General features: G+C 48.6%; 1 protein-coding gene across 1 annotated transcript; it reads left to right on the top strand.

The window, feature by feature from the left end:
* The first annotated feature begins 9,580 nt into the window (after nt 1-9,580).
* Nucleotides 9,581-10,203, top strand: LOC136998347 (uncharacterized). The gene has a single exon (XM_067350884.1). It carries the CDS (start codon nt 9,596-9,598, stop codon nt 10,169-10,171), a length of 576 nt encoding a protein of 191 aa, XP_067206985.1. The 5' UTR covers nt 9,581-9,595; the 3' UTR covers nt 10,172-10,203.
* The last annotated feature ends 2,345 nt before the right edge of the window (nt 10,204-12,548 follow it).

Raw genomic sequence — 12,548 nt, 5'->3', positions numbered from 1 at the left:
GGGTCAAAGAATCGTTGATAGGATCGTAAATTGGTGCAAGTCCGCGAAGTTAGAAAGACGTCCCACTGAAAGCACCCGTTAAATAACCTAACCTAACTATCTGACCAGGGATTGTTCTACATGCTACCTTCAAGACACTTACCTCGATTAGATCAGGTCCGGGTGCTGTATTATTTTTAAAACTTTTAACTACCTCGACCACTTCTCGCTCCGTGAAGATAGGAGCGTCGGCCGTATTTGGCGCAACTTGCGCGTTTTCCCTGACTTTACTTTGACTATCTGTATCCTCATTCTTCCGGTCATTTGAGACGTGGACATTCAGAAGGTAGCTGGCTGTCTCTTCTACGGTGTTGGTAGAGTATTCGCTTTGCCGGAGGGTGTTGACCACCCTCTCAACCCGGAATTTTTCAGCTTCTTGCTTATAAACGTAGCTCCAAGCCTCCGAGTTGCCGTGCCACGTGACGAATTTTCGCCAACTTGCGAGCTTTGCCTTTCTCACCTCCCTTCTGTAATACCGCTAAGATACGCGGTACTCCTGGCAAAGAGTGAGGTAATTGGGCTCCCCTCGCCCTACCTGGGTGGCACGTCTTAACCTATATACTGACTTTTTGATGACAGGCAGTTCTCTATACCACCACGGGTTGGATTTTCTAAACCTTCGTTTCCTTGGCATAGAAGACTTACAGGCCTCTTGGAGCACCACCGTAAGTTCCTGCGCCATCAATTCTACTTCCTCCGCAGACTGCAGACCGAGGACCTCGAGCTGCGACCTGAATAGATCGCGCAGGTTCTCGGCGAACCGATCCCAATCGGCCCGACGTGTGTCGAAACGATTGGTCTCGGCCCCCCGGTCATTGCCCGTTACTTTCGGCACCCTCACCCTGACGTCCACGGAGTTGTGGTCGCTGCTCGTCCAGTTGTGCCTCACTTTCCACTCGCCGATAAATTGGCTCATGGTAGGGGACGAGAGAGTAACATCTATATAAGACGATCCTCCCGCCGTCCAGTAGGTGGGTTGCTGAGCAGCGTCGTTCAGAATCTGGAAGCCAAATGCTTGGATGAGGTCCTCGAGTTTAGCACCTCTTTTGTCTGTCCTCTGTGGGCCCCAGAGAGACGACCGCGCATTGGCATCTAACGCAACTAACATTCTCTTCCCCCTTAGTGAATGACACATCATTTTGAGAAGTAGATAAGGACAGTGGGAATCTCGTTAATCCATTCATGCGCGTCACTAATTAGATGACGAGGCATTTGGCTATTTTTTTTTTTTTTTTCAATTGTATTCTACTTTCATAGTTTACAACATTATATCTTGAAGATAGTATATGGGTTTAATCGGCCATCAGATTGATCCCAGCGTCCATCCAGTGTGACCCGCTGCTACCCCCCCCCCCACAGCTGTTGTCTTGTTGAATTGGTGGAATGCTGTAAGACCTCCTATGATTACTCTGGAAGACAGTACTTTAAATGCACCAGGTCGAATGACACCCAACTCTAGCAGTTCCTTTGTCAAGACTTGGCTCCAAATTCCCTTCCATGACAGCGTGACGGACGTAAACTTGACGGCGGTGACCGCGTATTTTTGCCGCAGCTCCGCCTCAATGTCCTTATATATTGCACTCTTCCTTTGGTGGGCACTGTCTAAGTCGATCGGATCATTGACGACTTGTGCGTCAATGAGCAGTGCCGTTTGGCCTAATTTAGCTATTATATCCGGCTTCCTAAGCTCAGTCGCTGTTCTGATTTGGGGCTCTATTTCCACAAGGTATTCTTGTTTACGTAGATCTTGGATCACATATGCCGTCACTGCATTGTGTCTTTTAATCCTTGGTCCATGTGTTTTGTGACACTTTTGCAACACATGATCAAGAGTCTCCGGCCATCTGCAACCTGCACGACACAGCCTATCACACGGTCGCCCTCTTGTTGTTCTAGACTTGGTTGGCAGCGCATTAATCCTGAGTTTACAGGACTGCAAGAAGTCCCGTCCTGAGAGGAATCGTGTACCTTCTTTGATTCAGGCGTTTTGTTGCGGTACCTTACTGGACTCCTTAAGCCCACCACCGTCAACGCGGGCGTATAGTTGCTCCGCCCATCTTTTAGCAACATCACGAGCTGTGGCGAGCTCAGCACCATCATCCGCAAGTCTCCTCTTACACAACGCAATTTCATTGCTCAAGAATGAGCCAGGGACACCACTGGCTTGTTGTTGCGCCAAAGGCAAGCTTTTCAGTCGGTTGAGCCTTCTAAGTGGAGCACTCCATCTCACAGCTTCAATTCCAAGTCCACCATCTCTGACACCAGCGTGTACGTATGCATTCGGTGAATCAGTAGGCAGACTCAACCATTTTCTCACAGCACATTGTACGAGGCTGTCACATTTCCTTAATAGGCTAATGGACGTATTGCTTAATTCCAGTTGGTGAAAAATACCTGGAATTACCATTGTTCTCAGCGCAAATAGATGTTGCTGTGGTTTTAAGGCGGCTCTCGTTAGCCTTGTTATGGCTTCCTGAAGCTTGTGCGTGACCTTGACCATCGCCCTCTCTTCCGGGGTGAAGGGAATTCCCAGATACCGCTAATCATCCGTGCGCTTTAGAGCTGGAAGCATACGTTTTTGACATAAAAAGATAGTGTTTTTGTCAATTATTGTCTTCTTTTCATGAGGCACATTTCTGATGGCCACTGTAAGGCATTTCGAAGCATTAACACGTAGTCCACACCTCGACATAAACTCCACAGACCGATCGAGCAACACCTGAAGTCCCACTGATGTAGATGCACATAACACCATATCGTCTGCAAAGGCTGCAGCATTTATTGTGAGCTCTCCCATTCTCGCTCCAATATCCTCTGGGAGTTGTTTTAAGAGACGATCAATGATCATATTGAATATCATTGGGGACATCGAGTCATCCTGTTTGACACCGCAGGCTGGCTTAATATTTTCAGACTTCCATTCGTCACAGCAAAGTCTGATGGTACTTCTGCAGTAAGCATCCATAATGTATTGGACCATCGGCCGTGGGAGTCCCATTACATCCAGAGTTTCTTGGATTGTTTATGCGCCACAGAATCAAAGGCCTTGGCAATATCTAGGGAGGCCATGTACAGCGACTTGTGGCGCTTATAATGGTATCTAAGTACCAGATCGAGCAAGAATATATTATCTGAGCATCCATCTGTTGGCCTGAATGCTCTCTGTCGCTGGCCCAGCCGAATATGCTCTACCATACGCGTCACAAGAATCCTGTGAAGGGTTCTAATAAAGACCGAAGAGATTGTAATTAGTGGTGAGAAACTATCAACTTTTTCAACTATTGATATATCGATGGTATTAACAAAAGACTATCGATAGTATTGATACTATCGATGGTTATCTATACTATCAATGGTTTTTCTGCTCAATTTTCACTTTAAAATTTTAATAATCAATGAAAGGCATATGTGATGTTTTTCAAAAGAAACTTGTTTATTTAATCGGAAATAAGTAATTTTACAGATTTACTTACTATTTAAAAGCCATTTGTTTTGTTTTAAAAAATTAATGTATTCACATTTTTTGACTTTAGTCTTGATCTTTTTTTGGAAAGAATTTCTCCTGCTTTTGAAAATATTCTTTCAGCTGAAACGGAGGTGGCCGAAATAGTCAAATATTTGAAAGCTACTTTTGCCAGAGGTTGCAAATTGTCTTTACATGACAACCAAAATTTTATAGGATCTTCGTTTTCAGGTTTCAGTCTATCTTTGATATAATTATTTACTATTGTTATAGCAGCTGCTGTATTACTATTTGTTATATTTTTGTCTCTCTCTTATAAATATTTGAAAATTCCTTTAGGCTCTAATGAAACAATTTATAATAGTTAATAATCAAAAATAAACTTATATTAAATTTTAATAAATTATTTATTACCTTCTCTTTCTGAAACTTCGGAATCTGTAGTTAGTCTGATTTCATTTTTATCTTTATGAATTATTTTTTTCACCTCATCTTCTGTTAGATCTTGAGCAGTTTTGGCATTAGTGGTGGAAAGAAATGCGAGTTTCTTCAGTCTTGGGTCACAAAAAGTGCTAATTTGAGATTCCTGTCTTGCCTCGTATTTGAGCAATCTATTACTGAAAACACTTTGTAATGATTTGTCTAGCCCTTGAGCTATAGAAGATTTGAGAGTAGGTCTAAGTCGAGTTAATTCCATTTGTATTTCTACTGTTATTGGTATTAGTAATGATGCCGTAACATATTTATCTCCTACAACAATATGAAATAAATGAATTACCTAATTTTTTTTAAATATAAATATCAACATACCTGACATTTTTCCGTTATATCTTTGAATGGTTTCAAGATTGAAAGAGCCTCAGTTATCACGTCTTTCTCTTCTGGCATTAAAATGGATGGAACCTTAACAGATTTGCTAAGTGCTATGGTCAACGCATCTCCAATTTCAATAAGTCTTTCTAACATAATATAAGTGCTATTCCACCTTGTTTCTACGTCTTTTAAGATTTTTAGTGGCACTTTCCGACCGAGCGTAACTTGCTCATTATTTAAAATTTTCATGGCCTTGTTACTTCTTTTAAAAAAATGTAACAATGTCACTACATTTTTTAACGATTGCATCAAAATCTTTATTCTCTTTTATTGCATCTTTAACTACTAAGTTCAGAGTGTGCATAGCACGGGAGATTTCTTATTTGTAAGATAGTACAAGCTGCTTTCACATCACTTCCATTATCAGTAGTAATGCACACTATTTTATTTTTAGTTATCGTCCAGTAATCTAGAAACACAACAATTTGAATTAAAATGGTTTTTGTCAATGTAATATAAATTATGATTTTTACCTCAATGTGATAAGCAATATCCTTAGCAGTATGTTGGCCCATCATTACAGATGTATCAAGAACGCAAGATTTCAATTCATTTTCGTATAAAAAGTGGCAAGTTAGGTAATGAGTCGTAATGTACGACTCTGAATTTATTGAGGTCCATAAATTAGTTGTCAAAGATAACCAATCAACATTAAGCAGAATATTTTTCAATTTAGTGGACGCTTCTTCAAAAATCCCAGGAATAATTTTTTCAGTAAAAGTTTTCTTACATGGTACCTTATATCGTGCGTCTAATTCATGCATTAAACTTAAAAAACCACTATCTTCTACAAACGAGTAGGGCTGCAGATCAATTGTAATCATCAAAGCAATTTTTTTTATCCAGTATCATTTTTTTATGATTATTATTTTTGTAAAAATCTGAGGGCTGTCTCAGTTGTAGAACAGTTTGGCGGAATTTCTTTTTTTTCGGAGATGAAGTTCAAGGTAAATTGTCGTCATTCTCATTTTCTATCTCCTCCTCCTTTAACTGAGAAACTTCTTTACTGTGCATGCGTTTGAGATGATCAATCATGTTTGAGGTGTTGCCGCTCGTTGAGTATTCTTTCCTGCATAAAGTGCAACTTGCAAAATAATTTGAATTTTTTTCAAAATAATTCCAAACAAAAGAGGAACCTTTGCCCTTCAACCTTATGCTCATGCTCGATTTTATAATGGAATGGACAAAACAAATATAATAAAGCTGTAAAAAATAGAAGTAATAGTATTGATATTATATTTGGTTATCATGCTCTCTTTCAATTCATCAAACATCAAACCCATGACCTGCCATGGCCATCATCACCAACAACAACACTGAACATATGAACACAATAGTGCAAATGCAAATAATGCCATAGCATAGCTAGGTTAGATTTTTTAAACAGGAAATATTAGAAAATATCACTTACCTATAATCCTATATAATATATCTCATTAAAATAATCACACGTAAAATGACACATGACACAACAAAACATGTATGCAAATTGTAGACATCCAGCTCCCAGTTGCCAACTGTTTTTTTGCCTGGGCTCTGGGCTCTGGGCTCTGGGCATGGGCACTGCGATAGTTCGATAGTCGTCCTACCGACTATTGATAATTCGATAATGGCAATCACTATTGATTAATCGATAGTACTATCGATAGTTTTCCACCACTAATTGTAATTGGTCTAAAATCACCTGGTTCCTTCACTCCAGATTTTTTTGGAATCAAGACTGTCATCGATTCCAACAATTGCGTGGGCGCCTGCTCGCACCACAGTATCAGATTCAAAATGCGACAAAGGACTCCATCTGAAACCTTTTTAAGCAATCTCGCCGATAATCCATCTGGTCTGGCTGATGTTGTACTTGCTAGTTTTGCCTGCCGAATCTCACCTAGAGATATTGGCGACCACAAATCCTTAATAGTTTACGCTCAGTAACGTCCGGCGAGGTATCCTCGTTCGTCGTCATTATGGTTTTCCAAAAAGGAACCATGATATTCTGTGAGGGAGCCTTCATCCCAGTAACATCCTCCAGCAATATCCGGATGCACTTGCACCTATTTTTGCGCCACAGATCTTGCGTACGCGCATACTCCACTCTTCAAGCCTGCTTTTTGGTGATATTGGCTGTCTCTCTCACCGAGCCGCTCCTGACGCTGCGTGGTTTTGCGGGAAAAACCGCCTTTAAATATAGTGCGAGCCCCTCAAGAACCTCTGCACTTGATTTTTGTGCAAGAGCGTTACACAGCCCGATCAGAAGGGGCGCTTCAAAATCGTCGCTTCGCAGTGCCGGAAGTGATCTTATATACTCGGCTATGGCTGCTTTATAGCCGGACTCATCTTCATTCGCTTGGGTGTCTACGGGAGTCCCAACGTCATCACTCTCACTAGACAAATCCTCTAGGTAATCCAGCACAAGCTGTATATATTCGGGCTGTTTCCGTTTGCCCTTGATAGCTTCCAGGGTTCTGCCAGGAAAAACCTGCAGCAACGCCTGGTTCATGAATTTGGTGTTCCGGAGCGCAAGCTCAGCCTCCTTTTTAGCCAGTAGTCTAGATTCCTCTTCCGTCCACCGGCCCCTGACTTGAATGGTGTTCTGTTGCTGCTCGTACCAGTCAGGATGTGCCCGCCGATGATGGAGGCCTCTTCCAGTCTTTGTCTCAAATGATCGACAACAACCCGAAAACTCACAGCTAAAGCCAGCCAGAACAGAGACAGTGTCAGACCGTCCTGCCAATCGACGCCCATCTGCTGGACTCCTGGAGCCAGAGGGCTCAGGGTTTTGATTAATTTGCATCCGAGACTTGTTTTTTTTATTTGGGCCAGCAGTAAAAGGCCAGAGGGGTTGGCAGCCCCAAAGATCTGGGTTGTCGTGCAGCCATTTAGCCGTCACTGGACGTGACGTTACCGACAAAACCACGAGGAGGTAGGCTGACGACTGGACAAGGAGAGGCTATGTATGGCGCATCACCTGCCCTGTAACTAGAACCTTCTTTTTTTCCCGACCGGAAGGAACGAAGGACAGAACAGAGCACTTTTTCCCTTGAAAAAGAAGCCCCATCTCCCTAGCCTTATCTTCGACCACTCGCAAACAGGTCTAGAGGCCCCACTTGGTGGCAGCAAATAGGAGAACATCGTCAGCATACGCTATGCTGTTGATACGATGTTCTCCAAGCTGGTATCGGCAGGTATGGCTCGCATGACCACGTCTATCACCAGGCAAAAGAGCACTGGCGATAGCGGGTCCCCCTGCCTGACGCCTCTGCCGATACCAGAAAGCTCGGACCTGACACCGCGCACTTCAAACCTCGTGCTGCTTCGGGCGTAACTATTCCTGATGTAGTCAATCAAGCCATGAGGCAGATCCAGGCCAGCCAAGGCGTTGGTGATAGCGCCATGGCTGACGCTATCAAAGGCCTTCGAAAAATCCAGAGATGCGACGTGCATTTCTCAACGACGGGACCTGGCATCCATTAACAAGGATGCCAGTACAGCGACATTTTCGCCGCAACCGTCGTCGAAGCACCGCTGTCGAAGATCGACAACCCTGGACTCGCAAAGCCTCTGGGCCAGGATCTTATGGAGATGCCTCACGGCTACGGAGGTTATCGAGATCGGACGGAAATCACCCGGCCGAGAGCATTCGCCCTTTTTTGGGATGAAAGCCGGGTTCCGACTCACCAGCAAATTTGCTGGAAAACCTTTGCAATGCAGCACAATGTTGAAAAGGAGAGCCTTAATGGAAGAAGGCATGGCTCTCCATGGACGCACACTAATGCCGTCCAATCCGGGGGCCGAGTTGAGGGGCAGGTTGACAGCTGCCACCTCTTCACAGGAGATCGGGAACCAGGTGTCCAGCAGCTCACGCTTGGGTGGAAGTTGCGGGACTGCTGCCACAGGCGTCGAGGCCTGCGCGACAAACGGGCCCCAGTGCGCAGTCATCCGCTGCACATCTGGGACGACGTCCGCCTCGGGGGCACCGTCCAAGATCTTCTTGGCCGCGCGCGACATATGCGAGCGGAAAAGGCGCTGTACGCACGCGTACTCCGCTCGCCGTCGCGCTTTTCTCGCCGGATTGACAACTGTGTGTCTAGGCGGTTGCACATAAGGAGTTGTCGGAGGATAAACGCTAGCCAGCCACGGACCAACGGACTTGATATTCCGCCTGCCATCCAGTATTCTCGATCCAATTAGGACCAGGAGGTTGGAATTCCAACCCGGGATGGCCTCCACGACCGGGATGAGAGCGCGTATAGCGCCGGCAAAACTGCCGTACATTTCACCCCAGCCGGGAGAGGGCGGTGATGGCGGAGGCGAGCCCGGAGAACCGTGACTGGAGATGGCTTGAGGAGAAGCAGAAGGACTGGAGCCGCCACCGGAGAGAAACGAACTCTCCCCAGACGTGGCGGACAGATCCTCCAGCGCCGCAGCAACGAGGCGCCGGTACTCGCCGTTCTTCCGCATTTCCTTGAAGGCATCAAGAGTGCGGCATGGGATAACGGCGAGTAGGTGTTGGTTAATAAACCGGACACCCCGATGCACGGCAAGGGCCTCCTCTCTCGCCATCATGCGCTGTTCTTCGGCGCTCCATTGGCGCTTTACCCTTTCGACATTGACCTCCTCATTAAAGATGGCTTCGTGGACTCGGCGGCGATGTAAGCCGAGCCCTGACTTGGTGCTAAACACACGGTCACAATCCGGTCATGGATACTGTTCGGGAAAAAGGGCAGGGGCAGCAGGGGGCAGTTGGGGCTGAGCCGCAGCTGGTGGCCGGCGGAAACGGCTTGGAGCGGGCTCAGGCAAGGGGGACGATGATGCGGCAGGACTGGCGGCCCGAGGCTGCCGCCGGAGATTATATTTTCTTTTCGGAGTCGTGCCTGCCGTGTACAGACCCGAGGGGCTGGCAACCCCACGGTCCCGGGTGGTACGCACGCGTACCACCAAGCCAGAGCCCCGTCGGCCGCCGGGGCAAGCCTTGCGTTGACCGACTTTCACCACGAGAAAGTGGGGTTGGCGCATGGACGCCTCCGGTTGCCCGGAGGGCGCCCTTAAGAGAGTCATAGTTACTCCCGCCGTTTACCCGCGCTTGCTTGAATTTCTTTACGTTGACATTCATATCACTGGGCAGAAATCACATTGCGTCAACACCCGCGAAGGCCATCGCAATGCTTTGTTTTAATTAGACAGTCGGATTCCCCTAGTCCGTGCCAGTTCTGAGTTGAGCGTTGAATGGCGGCCGAAGAGAACGATCGCGACGGCTCGCGCCGCCACGGAAGCCTCGCAGCAAGGAAGATCCGCGGGAGGCCAAGGCACGGGACCGAGCTCGGATCCCGGGACCGGCGCGAGAACGCCGACCGTTCACCTCGCCCAGGCCCGGCACGTCAGCCAGACCCGCTTCCCGACCAAGCCCGACACGCCCCGCTCCTCAGAGCCAATCCTTATTCCGAAGTTACGGATCCAATTTGCCGACTTCCCTTACCTACATTAGTCTATCGACTAGAGGCTCTTTACCTTGGAGACCTGCTGCGGATATGGGTACGAACCGGCGCGACACCTCCACGTGGCCCTCTCCTGGATTTTCAAGGTCCGAGGGGAAGATCCGGACACCGCCGCAACTGCGGTGCTCTTCGCGTTCCAAACCCTATCTCCCTGCTAGAGGTTTCCAGGGAACTCGAACGCTTATACAGAAAAGAAAACTCTTCCCGGATCTCCCGACGGCGTCTCCAGGTCATTTTGGGTTACCCCGACGAACACTCTTACGAGGGCCCGAATTGTATGCGGTTCCGCTGCCGGGTTCCGGAATAGGAACCGGATTCCCTTTCGCCCGACGGGCGTGTGTCTCTCGTCACACGGTCTGTCTCTCTCGGTCTCGTTGTCGAGAACACCAGAGTATGTACGCCGTCATTGACATAGGATTTCTCCTAGGGCTTAGGATCGACTGACTCGTGTGCAACGGCTGTTCACACGAAACCCTTCTCCACGTCAGTCCTCCAGGGCCTCGCTGGAGTATTTGCTACTACCACCAAGATCTGCACCGACGGCGGCTCCAGGCAGGCTCACGCCCAGACCCTTCTGCGCACACCGCCGCGACCCTCCTACTCGTCAGGGCTTTGTGACGGCGCGCTTGCGCGCGGCCGCCCCACTTGCCGCTGACGGCAGAGTATAGGCTCGACGCTTCAGCGCCATCCATTTTCAGGGCTAGTTGCTTCGGCAGGTGAGTTGTTACACACTCCTTAGCGGATTCCGATTTCCATGGCCACCGTCCTGCTGTCTTAAGCAACCAACGCCTTTCATGGTGTCCCATGAGCGTCGAGTTGGGCGCCTTAACTCTGCGTTTGGTTCATCCCACAGCGCCAGTTCTGCTTACCAAAAATGGCCCACTTGGTACTCTGATCCGAGATGCTCGTGGCTTCATAATTTAAAAAAGCCAGAGATCTCACACATTTAAAGTTTGAGAATAGGTTGAGGTCGTTTCAGCCCCAAGGCCTCTAATCATTCGCTTTACCAGATGAGACTCGCGCGCGTTCCTGGCGGAACGGCCGAGTGCCAGCTATCCTGAGGGAAACTTCGGAGGGAACCATCTACTAGATGGTTCGATTAGTCTTTCGCCCCTATACCCAGTTCCGACGATCGATTTGCACGTCAGAATCGCTACGGACCTCCATCAGGGTTTCCCCTGACTTTGTCCTGACCAGGCATAGTTCACCATCTTTCGGGTCCCAACGTGTACGCTCTGGGTGCGCCTCTTCTCGCGATGAGAACGAGACGCCCCGGGAGTGCAGAGCCGCATTGCGACGCGGCCCATCCTCCCTCGGTCGACAACCAGGGCCGACCTTCACTTTCATTGCGCCTTTAGGTCTCGCTAGTCCCAATGACTCGCGTACATGTTAGACTCCTTGGTCCGTGTTTTAAGACGGGTCCTAAGAGTACCCAAAACAGTAACGTCGCCAACCGGTATATCGTTTGCAGGCCTGTCGAAGGAGTTCCGTACGACCAACAGCGGGCCAGGACCGGGGACGGCGCTAGGTCCGTAACCTCCGAGTACCGTGGCGCGCGCTTGCGACGGTCCCGACGCACACGTGAGAAGAGTGCGGCCTGATACCATGCGTGTACCGCCGGGCAGCCGGCCGGGCGACCGAGGGTTTGCCGCGTGCCGTTTTACCGGCGACGCGACAGTCACCGCACTCGGGCCGTAGACCGACACCCAGCGGGTCGCGACGTCCTATTAGGGGAGAAGTGCACGACGACGAGCGCCGGACATCGACGCACGGTAGCGTGTCCGCGGTAGGATCCGCAAGGGCTCCGCGGAGCATCGCCCACCGACGCGAAGCCAGCGCCGCTGACGATGAATCTCCCCGTTCGATCTTTTGGGTTTCTTAGGTTTACCCCTGAACGGTTTCACGTACTCTTGAACTCTCTCTTCAAAGTTCTTTTCAACTTTCCCTCACGGTACTTGTTCGCTATCGGTCTCGTGGTCGTATTTAGCCTTAGATGGAGTTTACCACCCACTTAGAGCTGCACTCTCAAGCAACCCGACTCTAAGGAGAGATCCTTCCGAGTGCGCGCACCGGTCGCTACGGGCCTGGCACCCTCTGCGGGTAAGTGGCCCCATTCAAGATGGACTTGGACGCGACGCGACACCTCGGGATCACCGGATCCTCCCAAACACCACATTTCCCTGCGGCGGAACCGCGGGATTCGGTGCTGGGCTCTTTCCTGTTCGCTCGCCGCTACTAAGGAAATCCTGGTTAGTTTCTTTTCCTCCGCTTAGTAATATGCTTAAATTCAGCGGGTAATCTCGCCTGCTCTGAGGTCGTCATATCATAATAAAAATTCTTCTCTTCTTCTGCTGCCTTCTCGACCACTACTGCTGCTGCTGCTGCTGCTCTTACTCTCTACACTGCGCTCTACTCGTCGCCGCAGTCGTCGTGCGTGACGAACGACGCGCGTCGAAAGAGACAGAAAAGAGAGAGAGAGAGAGAGAGAGAGAGAGAGAGAGAGAGAGAGAGAGAGAGAGAGAGAGAGAGAGAGTGTGTGTGAGAGAGACTGGGAGGAGAAAGGAGAAGGAGGTTCTCGCATGTGTAACGGGAAATCCAGACGCGATTGCACGACACGTAACATGCCGGTCCTGAGTAGCGGACTGAGAGAAAGGGCGGCGGAAGACTCCTCCGATACGTCGCGC

The sequence above is a fragment of the Linepithema humile genome, chromosome 3 (genome assembly GCF_040581485.1).
Source record: "Linepithema humile isolate Giens D197 chromosome 3, Lhum_UNIL_v1.0, whole genome shotgun sequence".
NCBI classification, from domain to species: Eukaryota; Metazoa; Arthropoda; class Insecta; order Hymenoptera; family Formicidae; genus Linepithema; species Linepithema humile.
This window is presented reverse-complemented; position numbering and strand designations above follow the sequence as displayed.